The sequence below is a fragment of the Malaclemys terrapin genome, chromosome 13, assembly GCF_027887155.1.
Source record: "Malaclemys terrapin pileata isolate rMalTer1 chromosome 13, rMalTer1.hap1, whole genome shotgun sequence".
NCBI lineage: Eukaryota > Metazoa > Chordata > Testudines > Emydidae > Malaclemys > Malaclemys terrapin.
In genome coordinates, this window is record NC_071517.1 from 14,463,284 (window position 1) to 14,481,543 (window position 18,260).

At 42.1% G+C, this 18,260-nt stretch overlaps 1 protein-coding gene across 1 annotated transcript; it reads right to left on the minus strand.

Moving 5' to 3' along the window:
- Positions 1 to 1,978: 1,978 nt before the first annotated feature.
- On the minus strand, positions 1,979 to 11,748 carry SUMO2 (small ubiquitin like modifier 2). Its single transcript, XM_054047886.1, has 4 exons — positions 11,534 to 11,748; positions 9,406 to 9,537; positions 4,236 to 4,307; positions 1,979 to 2,618 (listed from the first exon to the last, which is right to left on the minus strand). Exons 1-4 carry the CDS (start codon positions 11,552 to 11,554, stop codon positions 2,556 to 2,558), a joined length of 288 nt encoding a protein of 95 aa, XP_053903861.1. The 5' UTR covers positions 11,555 to 11,748; the 3' UTR covers positions 1,979 to 2,555.
- Positions 11,749 to 18,260: the final 6,512 nt, after the last annotated feature.

Sequence of the window (18,260 nt, forward strand, 5' to 3'; positions counted from 1 at the left end):
CTTAAAGTTACAGCACCTGACTCATTGCTACAAAGGAATATATTTTTCCTCCCTCTTTTGCACAGGGAAACATTTGTAAATTGGGTATAAACCCATTTTAAAGGGTCTGGTTTCCTTGACAAACCATGCAACTCCCCTTGATATTGCCAGGAATTCAATGGGCAGGTTAATGACAAATGAAGCACCATTGTACTTCTGTATGAGGTTAAGGGATACCATACCACTTTTGAAAACATACAGGTGCTCCCTGCCTGTTTTTTTACTCCTATCCCCTTAGGGAAGAAGGAACATGAATCAAAATGCAACTGGAAGTTTTCAGCCTAACTGTAGGCGGGAGAGATCAAGAAATGAAATGTAAGGAGACCTCATCCTCTATTTTAGAAGCTGAAGCAAGTTCAAACAGATCTCTTCCGGATGAACAGAGAGCTTTTTCCAAAGAACAAAGTCTTGGCATAATACCATCTGAAAGAATTTTAGAGACTTGGGGTGGGTTTTCAGAAATCTTGGGCTAGACAAGTCTTTCCTGGCGAGGTTGAATGGCAGAGCTGCTGAAGCCAAAGGGGAAAACATTCTCAGAATCCCACATAGGAATCTGGAGGAGGAAACTAAGACTAAACAGAGTCATTGAACCATCTTTTTTTTTTTTAAAGGAATAATTTTGCCTGTGGCTCCAGATATAGAAATATGTGCAGCAAAGAGCAATTAATCTCCACAGGACAGTGTAGATCAGAAGTGCAGTCCAGAACAAGTGCATGCTGAGGAAGGAGATACTCTGCTTACTAGGATTGGGGATTCCTTAAAATTAACTGAAGTGGCCTACAACCAGAGACTAATACTCCCAATAGTTATTTGAAAATTACCACAAAGCACAGGCATGTTCAGTAGTTTATTCTTCCCAGATGTTTATGAAGGTGGGTAACAATGTGTTACCAGGGATGTGAGAAAACACCATTCAATCAACTAACTTTTCTAAAGCGTAGAGGCCATTTCATTCTACCATGCATGGAATCATTGTGAGTGAAATTATTTTGTTTGCTAGGGCAGCGAGCAAAGGGATCACTCACACAATGATCAACTCTTGGGGCTATTTGTCTTCTTGCAAAAGCTGGTCATCAAGGAGCAGGGCTTTACTTCCTACTTCCTTTATGAATAAAGTACCTATGACTAGCTGAAAGCCTTAGGAGATTCCTGGTGAAGTAGAACAGACCTAAAGCCAAACAGGAACATTCTATACGGACAGTAAAGGGAGGAAGTAATAAGATCTCAGTGGTCTTTCAGTAAATCTTGGATTACAGCCCCACTCCACTGTACCCTCATGTTTTGTATTCTCCTTGATATATGACTGAGTGCTTAAACGGGGCTTGAACTTTTCCTCTTTCACTCAGTATCACAGCATAGTGCCGAAACAGGGTTTGGAACCTTCTTTACAATAACTGAATGCACCCATGAACAGAGATCAAGTTTCTGATCTATCTTCTATACTTCTTGGATTCTCACTTTGGTATTCCAAACGTATCACCCTTAATCCAAATTCATGTAAACTGAACACACTTCCTATCTCAGTTTCCCCATCTGTAAAACAGGGACTATACTTATTTGCTTACCACATAGGGTATGTCTGCGCTACAGCTGGAAGCAAACCTCACAGTGTGGATAGACAGACTCGCACTAGCAAACCTCAAGTTGGGCGCTTCAAAATAGCAGTGTGGATGTTGTGTCTCAAGATGACCCCTTAGTCTGAGCTCTGGTGGCTAGCCTGAGCCTCTGCCAGGGCTGCAACAGCCAAGCTGCTATTTCGCGCTAGCGGGGCTTGAGCTAGTAGTTTCTACCTGGGCTGGGAGGCTGGCTCCCAGCTGCAGTGTAGACATACCCATACAGGTGTAGGTGTTTGAGGATTAAAGTCTGTAAATTGTTGTGGAAATATAAAAAGCTACAAGTGCTAAGTATTATCACTATGCAGAAAAATAAAGAAAACTGATTATTTTAAACAAGAAGTTTATTTAAACAACAAGACGCTTTACTTGAAGGGAAAACTATCTAGGATCAATGTTTTTTGGAGTAATTTACCCTTACCTAGACAGAGATTGCTCTACATGTAACAGCTACGTACAAAAAAGTTATAAAATCGTCCTTGGTTTTACAATGATAAAAGAAAAACATTGAAATTATCCAATCAAACAAAGTATGCAATGTTTTTGTTTGTCAACAGTGAGAGCAAAATAACTTACTGGAATATAAAGATAAAAGTTGAAGGAGCATGCCACGATGGAGAAAAGGGTATTTTCACAGAACCAGTTTTTTTTTCCCCACCCCGTCTCCATTCCATGTTGATCAAAACATACCATTGGCCATTTAGTTAAAAAAAATATGCATTGTGTCTGTGCACATACACCAGTTACTTTATGTACAATAGAAGGAAGAGGAAAAAAAGAGAGAAGAGAAAAAAACTATACTGCAGTAGTCAGGATGTGGCTGAACCAAGTCTCATTTTTCTAATTGTGAAGGTGTCGTCTGTGGGAGCACAGTTCTGGAGAGGAAAGTAGCAGGTTCTCTTTTTAGTAGACTCCTCCTGTCTGCTGCTGGAACACATCAATTGTATCTTCATCCTCCATTTCCAACTGCATCAGAAAGAAAGAACTGGTTTCAACTCAGCTGATGAAATATTAGACATATCTGAAATGTTCTTAGTTGAACATCTTCGTGTATACCTCTTACCATAACTTAAAATCAGAACGAATTCCCAACTTCACGCATTCACCCTGCTTCATGGGAACGTGAAACTTAAAGAGCGATATAAAGAATGGTGGCTAATTGACTATTTAAAATAAAGTAAGATCCACAAGTATACTGATCTGCTCCTCTCTAAGGGCCTCACAGACATTACGTCTTAATCTTCTTGCCTGCTCCATCAGACCACTTCATCCCCGCTATTTCCCTTAGAACACCACCTCTGTCCCACTTCACGGTTGTTTAAATGCACAGCATCTAAGTGGTTTAATCTACAGTACTATAGAAAGCAAATTATAGCCAAAGCCCCTACATCCAATAAGTAACAACAAAAAAAGAAAATGGGAAACCAGTCACTAAGAATGTGATGATAGAGACTGTTTCTAGACATGTATGGTAAACAAACAAGTACCAGAGTACTGAACTGCAGGCCATATTATTATAGCAGTCTTTTCTAGAATACAAGTCTCGCAACTGGCACTCTGGGGCCCTTACAGGTATGTTTACACTGCAAAAGAGGCCCGTCTGAGCAAGTCTAAGAGATCAGGTCTACAGTACATCAGAGCTGCTGTAGCACTTCTAGTGTAGTTCTAAGGGCCAGATTCTGCATCTATCGGAAGTCCACAGTGTTTGCTGTTTTCAGTAAACTGATTTAGCTTTAACATAGCATGCATGGAGAGGATTACAAACTGCATAGGATTTTAATTCTCAGCATTTCAGGTTCAACCAAAAGTTTAAAGTTAAACAGATAGGGTGGCATATTCTTTGAAGCAAAAGTCTGGAAACAACAATTCTATGACAACATTGGCAAAATTGTGAAGTCCCTTATTTACCATGAGATGGCATGCTGAAAGCATGAACTTTAAACAGCATGCAATTCAGGGGTAACTGCTTGTATGCAACTATGCAGAACACTCCCGAAAGACATTCTTGGGCATCACCACCAATTACTGCCAGAGTGAACCAACATCCTACATTATTGGGTCTGATTTTTGTTTTGAACTTACATACTTCAACCAGCCCAACTGCACAACATTTGGTAACTTTATATTACTGAGATACGAACAAACTAGAGATACTGGACAATAATTTTCACATTGCAGCATACAGTTCTACAATACAGAACTGTCACCTGCCAGGCCTGTCAATATGCTAACAAACACTAACATTATTATTTGAAGGAGAACTCCAATACCTACCTGCCAGGACTATTAATCCACCACAATCACTGTAATCCATAAAGCAATATCCTTACAGGATTTAGCATCAGTAGAAGCTGTAAATCAACTTATCTGGCACTGTGATGGTATAAATCTAATATTCTAGATGCAGAATATAGTGTTTTTCTATTCCCAACAGTTCTGAACTAGTTACTGTAAAAGTCTGAAGTTAGATCTTGACCATTGGTATATTACTTAAGCATCAATAGTTACATAGCTGTTTCTCTGTAGCAATAGTGTTATACACAACTATTAACTCCTGCAGCAAGCTTTAAATATAATTTTTACCTGTGCAGGTGTATCTGTTTCATTGATTGGCTGCCCATCGAACCGGAATCTGATTTGCCTCATTGACAAACCCTGGCGCAAAGAGAAATAAGTGACATGTTAAAACACTGTTCAGTCCTCACTTTGACTTGTAACTGGAGCTATGTTTTGATTATGCCCTGCTTTGAATGACAAATTGCAACATGTTTAGTTTCTAAAAGATGCATCATTGTCCCTACCAACTAGACATTAAATAAAGTATACTAGAAATCCCAAATCAAGTCCTGAAGGCCAGAAGCCACTGAAAAAAAAAATTTTTATTCTTTTTTTCAAGAATTTTAAATAATTCAGTTGGAGGAAAGTTAGGAATAGCACTTTGGGTGGCAAGTGTCACAAGGGGAATAACATCCCTGCTCAAATGTTAGCACAGCTCGATTTCACCTTCTCTAAAAGCAGCAACATTATATGACTCCTTTTCTTCTCCTCATGGAAAGCCCACATCAATCTGTTAGTCTGAAGTGACTCAATAAATAGCTGATTAATCCTGAATAGTTACTTTTTGAATTAATTGAAACTTCCAGCATCTAATGCTGATATCAAGTCTAATCTCCTTATTGAATTTAAGGGACACATGAGATGAAGTTACAGAACCTGGATTATTTAGTAAAAAGCAACAGAGGGTCCTGTGGCACCTTTAAGACTAACAGAAGTATTGGGAGCGTAAGCTTTCGTGGGTAAGAACCTCCCTTCTTGCATCTGAAGAAGGGAGGTTCTTACCCACGAAAGCTTATGCTCCCAATACTTCTGTTAGTCTTAAAGGTGCCACAGGACCCTCTGTTGCTTTTTACAGATTCAGACTAACACGGCTACCCCCCTGATACTGGATTATTTAGAACACACACAAGATAAGAAACCAGCAGAATGAACCATTTCAAAGAACAAATGAAGTTAGGTTTTAAGGAAGTCATCTACCTTCAGAGGGAGACTACCCAGATAAGATAATTTTAATTAAGAAATTTCTATCATCACTCTCACTAAAATCATTTGGTAACCCTTTCCATCCCCCAAAATACTCTCTCATTCTCATGTGGGCTGATAGCTAGTTTGTTTTCAGTCTAAATAGTAATCACCACTCTGCACTTTGTTTTCAAAGAGCTTTACAAACTAAACTTAATAGCACCCTTCAGCTGGTCTACCACCATTCTACACATAGGGAAAGATTAAGGGTTGGTCTTCATTTAAAACTTACAGCAGCATGACTATGTCGGTCAGGGTGCGAAAAAAACCACACCTCCGAGCAACATAGCTATGCTGACAAAACTCCTTGTGAAGATGCAACTATGACAAGAGAAGAGGGCTTCTGTTGGTATAGCCAACATTGTTTGGGGAATTGGTGTTCCTACAATAACCTATAACTCCTTCTGTCAGTGTCCACTATGTCTGTCTAGAGCAAACATAGCCCAAATGAGTGAGGAAAGGATACAGTCAATGGCAGAGCTCTGTTGTCTCTGCCTTCCAGTTCTGTCCTCCATTTAATATATACTGTCTAGTTTTCCTGTAGGAGTCCTAGACATTCATCAAGATAATTTGTTTTTCAAGTGAGGTTAATGTGGTGGAAGGTGCTGGACTGACAGCCCTGATGAATTAAGTCCTCAGTTAGCCCTGGAACAGATATAGAATGGAAACAGAAATCTGTTATATTAATCACTTGTTATGGGAGGGATTGTGTTGCCAGGAAAGATGTTTTAGCAAGAATATTCAGATTAGTAAAATCTTACCAGCTATAGTTCACAATGAAGCAATCTCCCCACTAGGGCAACATCTCATCTTGAAGGACTGAAATAAGTCTTCAGATTCTGGTATTGTTCATCCATAAACTCATCTAAATTTAAGATATAAGCCTGTGGCTGACCAAACAGCAAAGTGGCTCCAGAACCCTCTGCTGCACAAAGGAATTTGGTTCAAGCTCCACTGTCAAAGGACAGAGTGCTGCATATAGGCAGCTTACTCAGCCCTTGGGATGAAGCAACTGATGTTACTGGCCTCTTTAGGAAACGATGTCTAGTTACTAAAATAGAGTATTTGAGGGGAATGACTAACAAGATGTGGAATCTGGGGGCTCCCCCCCAAGAGAAAAATAACATACTACTTTCTCTGATGTTGTGGATCTTATATGTTGCATTCTGAAAATATTAAGTTATTTTGTAGTGGTTCTTGGCAATTTTGTACGGGTCCCAAGTGAGACTTAACAGAAAAGTGCACATTTGAGAACTACAATCTCACAAAGATATGGATTTTTCTGCACTTCAATATATTGGAACAATTTCCAGTAATACATTCTTCCCAGAAACAATGATCCTCAATAGTCTTGATCTTCTGAACCTATATCTGAAGACTATTATATACACTACATGACTTCTACTCTTTAGTTATCTAGTCCTCTGCATTGACTAGTTTTTGTGTCTCCTCAATATGCATGCGTTTTTTTTGCTTCAACTTTATGTTTCTTAGCCAAAATTTTCAAGTTTGGGAGTCTACAGATAGGCACGTAAGTTTTGATTTTTAGAAGTGCTAAGCATTCACAGTCCTCAATGACTTCCGATGTAAGTTGTGGGATCTATGAAAGCACCTATGAAAAATCTGCCCACCTGTTTAGATGCTTAAATATTTAAATGGGTATTTATTTTTAGGCCTTCAAGTTTGAAAATCATTGCCCTTGACTTGTGAACCTTTTAAAATAGTTGCATATCTCATTTCCTACTTTAACAGGATTTTGGATGTTAGTTGATTTAAAATCTGGTTTCTGCTCATTGCAAAAATTGCCTAAATCCTAGTACTCATCCTGCCTCAGAGTGAGGGATGGGCTAGATAACAACTTAAGGTTCCTTCCAGCCCTATATTTCTAGGATTCTGATGGATTTTTTTTTCTATGGGAAAGCCAGAGTTTCTTGCATGAATTTTAAATTAAAGAAATATAAACTCAGCAAGCATTTTATACTGACTAATTTGGGTATGAATGATACTTTCTAGACATATTTAATATTACCTTTTATCCAGAATTCTCAACCCATTTTACAGCAGTTTGATATACCTCACAACACACCATGAAGGAGGTGATATCCATATTTTACAATGGGGAAAACTGAGGTCAGATAACTTACCTAAGATAACAATAAGCCATTGACAGGGCTAGAAAAAAAAAGACAGACTCAACCATTCACTAATTTATCCTCATAACACCTAGCGAGGTAAGGAAGGTGTATGGACGGCACTCCTTCCCTTACATACTAAGACAGGGTGCTTATAGTGCAGTAGTATTCCTAAGTGAAAGTATTCATCATTCAAAATAATCTCTGATTCTGACTGTCAAGTGTAGTTGTCACTCAAACCAAATCCACTCTCACCATTAAGCAAGTCTGATGAACTCCTCCTGCATAATACCTAGGTTTCCTGAGGCTCCCAAGAGTAGCTCAAATCCAGACATAGAGAAAAGTACATTATAAGCACCTTTGATCATATGTTATACATTGAAATCATACAACTAAAGCAGAATAATTTAAATAAGACAATAGCTTTCATTTGATCTTATTGTATAAATCCCTTGAAATAATCCCATCTCAGCATGAGAATGACAGAATTGCTAGTTTTAGGTCTGGTCTAAACAGTGCTTGTATCAATGTATCTATTTCGGGCAGGAGTCTGATTTTTACTGAAATAGTTATACTGGCACAACACGCAATGTGCAGCGAGTTATAGAGGTATAAAGGTGTTTTAACTATACCAATATTGTTAAAGCAGTACAGCTTGTGTGTACAGATTAACTTAATGTTGAAAACAAGCCTTTTAGAGAAGGGACTTCCTAAAATAAGATGATCTTTCAAGCTCTAGGCATTCAACTCATCAAAAAAATAGCTTCTCTGGTGTCATTCTTATTTCTGCAACCACTGTTTTAAAACTCCTTTCTTCCAATATCTATTTGCAAGTTAGAGGAAGGCTCAGTTGTTTGCATATCAGAAGACTTGTTTACTCAGATGAATTACTTAATCCACTAGAGCAGAGGTTCTCAAACAGTGATCCACGAGCTCCAGTCAAGTGGTCTGTGGATAGTTCCCTCTAAGGTGCGTGCCTGGGCGGCCGTATATGAAAGAATGAAGGGCCACCCACCTAATTAGTGGAGCCATGCAGGCATAGCGCCACTAATTAGATGCCTGGATCCTGGAGAAGATGCACATGCAAGGTGAGGTGGTGGCCTTGGGGTGGAATAGCAGGTGGGCAAGAGGGGGAAGTGGGGTGAGGGGAATTTGGGACATGCAGGGCTGTGGCGACCAGAGAAAGAGGTGACTTTCCCCAGCTCCAGGGCTGCAGCTGCCAGGGAGAGACAACTCCTCTTTCCCAGCCCCAGCTCAGGGGCTGCCGCGGCAGGGGAGAAAGGGCACATCCATCGCATTAGAAAGGTAAGACTACTGATATTAAAATATGAGTTGTGTGCTTTTATTTGTAGAACAAAAATTTTTTATTAAGGTTTTTTTTAATATAACGCTTTTATCCAAAGTGCTTTACAAAGGTTAGCTAATGGTACAAACAACATTTGGAAAGATCATTAAGTGGTCCGCTGAAACCCTCAGCAATTTTCAAGTGGTCCACACAAAAAAAAAGTTTGAGAACCACTGCACTAGAGAAAATGAAACAGAAAATGTGGACTTCATGATCACTCTCAGCCCACCCCCATACAGTTTTACATTTCAAAGAAATCTATGACCAGCCATTGGCACTTTCTATCTCAGTACAGTAAAACTAAGGCCATAAATCAGAAGTCTGAGATAAGATCAAGAACAAACAAACATCTGTTATAAAGCTACCATTATTACTGTTCAACTGCCTAGCCACACTTCCTTCTACCACACCCTCTCCATGTTTTGGGAGATAGCAATATTAAAGCTGCCTTCCAACAGGAGGGGGCTGTAAAGGAGACTTTACAAAGATAATAATTTAACTTTATTTATCCATTTCTTGAAAATGTTCTCCCAGTCTATTTAGCAAAAGACCCTTGAAGCAGTACATATTCTGCAACATGATGAGTTTTGTTAAATATGCAATACTATGATAAGACATTTACTGTTCTCATCCACCTTAATGAAGATGACCCCTCTTATGGGCATTGCTTCCTTTAGTGTTCACACAAGTGCCTCACCTGTCGTTCACAATAGGCTTTCATTAGTTTACTAAGTGGCGTGTGCCTCTTAATCTTAAACTGAACCACAGACCCATCTTGCCCTGCCACCTTCAGATTAATGTGGTCATTGTTTTCAGTCTTCACTCCTTCCTGTTGAGGAGAAAAGAAAGAAAGGAGAGGTATGATTTAAAAAAAAAGTATGAAATAAGTTAACATTTTACCATGTGGCAACAGGCCTCTACAAGCTTCACACTTTGACTTATGAAATAATGTTAGTGTTTTTCAATTTTCCTAGTGTGAAACTCTTCCTAATTTGGAAAAGCAAAAACCCAACAGTATTGAAATTAACAAGTTCTGTCAAGGGCTACTGAAATTAATTAGTACAAACAATGGTGATGAAAGAGATCAACCTGAAAGGAAGACAGACACATACTAGCTGTTTAACTGTAAAAATTATTCAAAGCTAAAGAAATAAGAATATTGTTGTCACATGCTCATATACAATAGTACATTTTATCCTTTTAAAGAAAACTAAATTTACATTTAGGATTGTAATCTCAAATATCCTATAAAATCTCTCTCTCACTTTATTTCAACTAAGCCAGTGAAGCTATTTCTGCAATTTACAGATTACAGGAAAGTTTAAGTTTAACTTCAATACCACAGCTCTCAAAAGGAAACAAGTCAGACCTTGCATCTTGTTAGACTTCCATGAGAGTCCTTTAAAGTGATTAAGTCCTGAAACTAGCAGCTTTACCCTTTTTTAAACAAGTCGAAATAAACAATTTAAACCTTCCACTTCAATAAAAACATATTACACACAACTAATGCAAAAACTACTTTAGGGTTTTTATTTTCATACATTGATAGATTCTAAAGGCCAGAGGGGTCCATTGTGATCATCTAGTTTGGCCTCCACAGGCCATAGAATTCCCCCAAAATAATTGCTAGAGCTTATCTTTTAGAAAAAACACCCAATCTTGAGTTAACAATTGTCAATGATGGAGACTCCACCATGACCCTTGGGAATTTGTTCCAATGGTTAATTACTCTCCGTTAAAAATGTATGCCTTATTTCCAAATAATTTGGGGGCGGAATGGGAGGGGCGCTCTTTAATGCCGAAGATAAAAAGCTACCCAGTGTAATAACAACACAACACTAGTCAGTTCAAACGAAGCATCTGTCCTTTGACTATAGACAGCTCTTTGAGGACTTTGCCTTTAATAAAAAGGCGATACCTGAGACACTGAGCTGTGTTCCAGCTTCACCTCATACCACACTATTGGACCAAGTCCTCTCAATTCCAGCCTCGCGTAAGATTTCAGAAGACAACAATGTGCAAACAGGGGGCCAGGTCTACATGTGACAGATACTCCAGCAAAAGGGGTGGGGGGTGGCAGGGAGAGAGAACCACCGCCTGCTGCCTAGGAAGAGCCGCAGTCGGAGCCCCGGAGGGGAGGGAGGGAGGGAGGGAGGATGGGTCCTTTAAATGGGAGAGGCTTTTGGCGCCTTCAAACTCCATTTAAAATGAAAACCCAGCAGCAGCAGGGACTCACAGGCTGCTCCATGCTGCTCCCATCCCCCCCCGCCAGGCCGCTCAGAGCCTCAAGAGACCCGCCCAGGGCAGGGGGCGCTGGGCAGCAGGAGGCACAAAAGAGCAGGGCTGGGACCGTCGCGCTATGTCAGGGTCCCTCCTCCCCAGGGGAGGCCAGGGCCGGGCTGAGCCGCCCCGCTATCAGAGGGGGAGGGCTGGGAACGGCCTCAGCTCAGGGTAGGTGAGGGATGCTGCAGCCCTTCTCCCCCTGCAAAGCCAGGCCCGGGCCCACATGGGCGGGGGGTGGGGATCCAGCCCCGCTTGGGCCTGCCTCCCGGGGCAGGGGAGGAAGCACAGCTCCGGTTCGCCCCGCTGCGGCCCCCAGGGATCCGCCTGGAACGGAGCCAGTTCCTCCACCGCGGGAAACAGCGGGGCCGGGGCGGGCGGCCCTGCGAGGGCTGGAGAACGGAGCGCGACGGCGGCCGGGCCTGCTGCGGAGGGGGGAGGAAAATGGCGCGCAGAGCCGGCGCGGCAGAGTCGGGGCTGCTCCCGCGCCAGGCCGGGGCCGGGCCCGGCCTCTCCTTGCCCCCGCCCGGGGGTTCCTCCCTCACCTTGGGCTTTTCGTCGGCCATGGCAAGGCAGCAGGGTCCGGGCCGCTCCGAGCGCTTCACAAAGGGGGGAGAAAGACCGAGCGAGGCGAAGAGAGAGAGAGGGGGAGGCTAGGGTGAGCGCGCACGCACTGCCGCGGGACCGCGCTTTACCCTGCGTGCGCGCCCCCGCGCCGCCCCCCAGCCCAGGCTTCATTGGGTCCGGCCGCCGGGAGCGCGCTGATCCATTACATAACACGGCCGAGAGAAGGAGCGTGCGCGCGCACGGGCATCTCCCAGCCCTGCGTGCGCGTCCCCCGCCCCGCCGGGCGCAATGGGCTGTGCCGTGCCCGTGCGGAGTGTATTGTCCTCTCAAAATGGCCGCCGATCTACTGCTACGGCCTCCATTTGCCCAGGTGCCCCACCACACATCCCTCCACCCTCCCATAGCGGCCTTCTTCAGCCTTGGGCACTGTGCATGTCTGGACCTAGGTGGGCCCCCTGAACTCCCCTAGATATGTGCCAAGGGGGCCCCAGACCTGACACAAGTCACTCCAAGGGTCACCACACTCCCCTCATAGACTTCCCCTTCTGGGCCCACACACAGCCCCTGCTTCAACTGTATCCCTAGCCGGCATCCTATCCACATTTCTACTGTGGCCCTCATACACTTCCATGTGTCCCATACCCCCTTATTCAGGCCCCTTTGCACAGCACCGTGTAGGCTCTCAATTCTCCTCCACCCTCCCCCATCTTTGCTACACCATCCTCTGTCTGCCCCCTTGTAAAGCCATCCTCGGACTACTATGCCCCTTAGGTACACCTGCATCCCCATACATAGGTATGTACACCCTTACATACATTTTCTATATGCCACCCTGTACCCACATGTGGAGCACCACACACTCCCTGGCCTTTAGAGATCTCACACACACACACACACACACACACCCCCCAACCATTGCTGCCCCCAGCCACCCCCTTGTGCCTCTTCCATATAACTCTCACTTAGGCCTTGTCTACACTAAAACACTACAACTGCACCCGCTGTAGTCCTCCTCCTCCTCAAGAGACATTAACACTTAAAAGAAGAATTCTTCCATTGAACTGGTGCTGGCTACAGCCAGGGTTAGGTTGGTATAGCTACATTTCTCAAGAGGTGTGGATTTTTCACACCCCTAAGAGACATAGCTATACCGATGTAAATTCTAATGTAGACCAGGCCTTGTACGCCACTTCGTGGTTGTAATGCTATAATTCTTTCCATTTACTCCTATATTATTCCCCCACACTCTCACAGTATTACCACCTAGGGCAGCAAAGTCCCTACATAGTATCATTACACTGATCCTCTTCAAACCTTCTAGTCCAGTGATTCTCAAACTTTTTGTCCGCAAACCACTTGAAAATTGCTGAGGGTCCCAGCAGACCACTTAATGATCTTTCCAAATGTTGTTTGTACTGTTAGCTAACTATTGTAAAGCACTTTGGATAAAAGTGCTCTATAAAAAATCCCAAAATTAACTTTTTTTGTTCTACAAATAAAAGCACACAACTCATATTTTAATATCAGTAGTCTTACCTTTCTAATGCGATGGATGTGCCCTCTCCTCCCTGCTGCGGCAGCCCCAAGCTGAGTCTGGGAAGGAGGGCTGTCTCTCCCCGGCAGCCGCAGCCCTGGAATGTCACCTCTTTCTCTGGTCGCCACAGCCCTGCACATCCCAAATTCTCCCCACCCCCTCTTCTCACCCCACTGCGCTCTATTCCCCCCAAGGTCACCACCTCACCTTACATGTGCGTCTTCTCCAAGGTCCAGGCAACTAATCAGTGGAGTCACACCTGCATGCCTCCACTAATTAGGTGGGTGGCCATTCATTCTCTCATGTGCGGCCACTCAGACACGAACCTTAGAGGGAAACTATCCACAGACCACCTGGATGGAGCTTGCAGACCACTGGTGGTCTGCTGACAATGTTTGAGAACCTCTGTTCTAGTCTCACCCTATCCCATTGCTAGTGAAGAGACCAGTACATTCTATAAAATGTTTATAAGGGGCTAGTTCAATTGTGAAGGACAGAACTCTCCTACCTGAAGGAATTCTGTCCTGGCTTTCCTCTCAAGAAATTGTAGGCATAAATCAAATCTGGTGAGGTTAATTCTTTCAAATTTAGTAGCTTCCGCTATAGTCATCGGGCCTATCCTGCCTGTACACCCCAGGCAGAATCTGACTCAATTTCAAACAGTTTATTTTTCAGATCCTTGAACTGGGGAAGAATGTGATATGATATTTGGCAAAATCACTTAACAGATCTACTGGGACTAACGCAAAGTGTTCTATTGTGAATCCTATTGATTATTTGACCCTTTCAAGTCATTGCTGCCATGTTTAAAAATATCCAGGGATATTCAGGTATTTCAAATCCAGGTACACATCAGGGAACCAATGTCATCTCAGTATATTTTGCTGGATCCAAAGGGCTGATAGTGACCGTTGTCACAAATGCCATATGGAAATTCATCCAAGAATTTATCGAGGTGATGGGGGACACCCATGGCATTGATGTTAGCACGTGTGAGACCTACAGTTGATAGTCTCAGGCTGTTGGATAGGTTCCATCAAAGCTGTTCTTGAGTCTTTACAGTTTAGGTATTGCTAATACAACTGTTTTCATCATATCCAGCTGTTTTCAACACATACTTGGGCTATGAAGCAAAAAAAAAGTGTACATTTTTAATATATAAAGTTTGTGGGAGGTGCATTTTAGGAGCAGATACATAATGACAAAAATTGCACAGACTAAAACATTAAAAGTTGTGTAATGTCAAATAGGAGAACTTTGATTCACCAGCAAAACTCAACCTTCCTTTCAGATTGTCCCAGTATTCTTTCACCATAGATACTGCTCCCCTTTTTCCTTGTCTTTTGCCATGGATTTTTCTTCTCTAATATTAGTCTCTTAGGTGGGGGGGGGGGGCGCTCTACAATACAAATAAACAAAGTAATCCTTATGCTTCAGTCTATACTCTATTAAGATGACAAGAGGCTGTCAAATAGTTAACAGTTTGAAGATTATCTTAGTATTCAAGCACACCAGACTTGTAGGGTTTTTTTGTTTTTTATTAAACAAAAGATTAAATTCTAGAACACAAGATGACCAGGTCCACAAAAGGTACAGTTTGCAAAGGTGCTACAAGCTGATGCAATTCAACTGCCAGAGACGGTTGAGTTTCAGGATGCCAGAAGGGTTAACATGCAAGGAATAATTTAGAGATAAAAGGGAAGGCATAATAAGAGTCCACAAATTCTCAAAGGATACCAACACTAAGGAAGGAACAGAATTCTTTAGTGATGTACAAAAGTGTATCTACCATAGAACCTCTATGAACAGAAATTCCATGCTTGAATAAAAAGAGTAGAGCACTAGGAGAAAACTACCAACCACCTGACCAAGATGGCGATAGGACTGTGAAATATGCAGGGAGATAAGAGGCTACAAAAACAGAAAGCTGAAATCTCCTATTACTGGGTTATCCCTATAGTGACTAGGTACATGTCACCTCAGGACCGGATGCAGAGATACAATTTCGAGACTACCGGTATATTAATGACTGCTTCTTGGAAGAGCTAGTCCTGGAATCCACAAAGGGAGAGGCAATTCTTGATTTGTCCTAAGTGGAGCATAGGATCTGATCCAAGAGGTGAATATAACTGAACCACTCAGCAATAGCAACCATAATACAATTAAATTTAACATCCTTGTAAAGGGGGAAATACCAAATAAACCCACCACAGTAGACTTTTACTTCAAAAAGGGGAACTACACAAAAATGAGGAAGCTAGTTAAATAGAAATTAAAAGGAACAGTCACGAGTGTGAAATGCCTACAAGACACATGGAAACTATTTAAAAACACCACAATAAAGGTTCAGACTAAAGGTATACTTAGATTTACCTGTAATCTAGATTTTCAGAGCCCAGGATGAATTTGCAATGTTGGTAGTTATTAAAAACTAGTATGTACTTGTAAATTAATCAAATTTGACCCAGAAGTCAGAGACAATAAGTGAGAGTCCTCACAATGGTATTTTTATAGGGTCACATTTCAGATGGAACCGTACTTTAATGCTTCATGTGATTAGCCAAAGTGCAGCCATATTAACTTTGTAATAAGGAAATTTGAAACACTAAATAGAGACCTCTTCACAACCAGATCTCAGGATCTCTATGCCATTCTCAGTTTCCCTGACCTCTCAGCTGTTTTTGACACAGTCTACCCTGCCTTCCTCCTCCAAATCTTCTCTTCCTACCTCTCTGGTTGTACCTTCAGTGGCCCCTCTTACCACCCTGCTCCCTTAACTCCTTCCTACTCTCCATTTGGACACCACAGTTTTCATGGTCCCTTCTCTTTACACTCCTTGGGTGACCTCTTCTACCCATACAGCTCCAATTATGTTGATGACTTGAAATTCTATTTTTCTATTTCTGACCTGACTCCCTCAATCCAATCCACACCTGTGTCTCTCTGATAGCTCTTCCTGGGTATTTCATTACAACTTAAATCCATCCCAGTTAAAAGTGAACACATTTTTTAATCACCACCTCTGTCACTATGAAAACACAACCACCCTCAGATCAGTAACTTTGGAGAGAGGGGCAGGAGAGATGCATTTTTTATCTCTTGTGCTATCCCTTGACCCACACGTCCATGCTGTGCTTAAATATGGCCACTTCTTCCATAACATTTCTAATATCCTTTCTGTCCACACAGCCAAGACTCTTGTTCAGGCTCATCTCCAAACTTGATTCCTCCTTTCTGACCTCCCCAAAATCACCACCTCATTTCTGTCCATACAAAACACAGTTGCTAAGATCATCTTCCTTACCATGGGACCTCCCCCCAACCCCCATTCCACTGCACAAGGTCAAGCTTCTTGTTCTCATCAAAACTATTCACATCTTTGCCTCTCCCTACTTATCTGCCCTTCTGCTCTGGCAATGCTGCCTTAACCTGCTCCCTGTTTGTTTCTCCTACAAACAATTTTTGCACTTTCTTCATACCACCCCCTAGCCATGAAAGAACTTGCCTGAACTGTGATGCTAGTGGTACTTGTTCTGGTGTAGCGGCGGAATCTGCTCTTGAAAGTTATATAAAGAATGATGCAAAGTTGATACCACAAATCATTAGAAACATTACATGGTCATATTCTCTTTGGGTTTCTTGGTTAGTGCTCATGGATGACAAACAATTTTTAAAAATCAAGGACATTCAGAGACAAAAAATAATGTTAGAGTTTTAACTTGAGAGAACATGGTAGTAGTTTAAAGGTAAAATATATTAGAGGGATGTGCTGTAATGGTCCCCAAATCAAGTGTTATAAACTCAGGAAATCAACCTAGAGCTCTAGAGCATGGGCTGCCAATGAGCTAGGAGCCAGGCAAGCTGCTGAGGGGTCAAGAAGTCCAGGCTCCTTTGCAGCCCAACCAGATGGGCTGCTGAGTAGCCAGGTGGGTGAGCTGGTAGGAAGCCAGTCAGGTTTTTCTATCAGAACTTTGTTGGAATTGAGCCACCTCCATGGAATGTTTTGTTTTTGATGAATCAGCAAATTCTGATGAAAAGATGTTTTGTCAGAATTTTTACAACCAGCTCTGTTAAGGTGCGGAAATATACAGTTAAGGCACCCAAACAACCTTAATTCTGCTCTCTGTTGACACCACAAAAGGAAAAATTCTAACGTCTTTAAAAAAAATCAGTTTAATCTAATCTGGGACCACAAACAAATACCTTAATCATAACTGTAGTGACATTATGCAATAACTACAAGACCGAATTAAGTTTGTTCATTTCCATATGTGGATTGTTTAGAAATTAAATGATCTAATTTCAGTAAAGGCCATAGATATCACTGTCACATGCCCTTTACAAATGTGCTGTACAAGCATATGCTCATCTCATCAACATCGGAGAAAGATGTTATTTTGTTCTAAAGGGCAACAAAAATACCCTTATCTTTCCTTAAATATGGTGCCCAGGCACTCTTGTTAATATACCTTAATGATTTTAGCCCTTTTTTTGCACCTGCATCACATTATTGACTCATTCAATTTGTGATCTACTATAACCCCCAGCTTTCGCTTTGCATTAATTCTAGTTCTGTGCATGGAGTAGAAAATGCCACACCAAACCATCATTCACAATCAGCTCCCCCCCCCCCCCCCAAACTTTATGAGGTTGGTTTAGGAAGTATAAGATTTAAAAACTAATAAATCACTTCATTTTTCAACAAGCTTCCAATTTTCCAGGACACAATGCTTTTTTGCTTCTTGGCTAGGCAAGTGGTGAGTTCAAGAAAGGGTTTGTTGTTTGCCAAGTACCCAGATAGCTTGAAAAGCTTCAAAGTCCCCAAAAAGGGCAAGATGAAGTTACATGCTGGCCTCACAACTCCCTGGCTTGGCCTAGCTAGGCATAAAGGCTAGGACCAGCACCCTCTGGTCCTGTCCAGATAGTACATGAAAGGCAAGGCCCCTCTGGGTATCTGGGGCTCTTAGAGAAGTTCAGCTTAATGATCCCAAGTCAGCCTGGTGAGGTGGCTGGAGGCTAGTAAGGTTTCAAAGCACCCAGCCATCTGCTGTCCCATTTGTCATCATTCAAGAGCACCCGTGTAGGCACTGCAACCATGCAAGAAGTTTCTCTGAGCCCCCTCACAAAAAATAAAATTATAACAACGATGATCATAAACAGGGAGGCATATG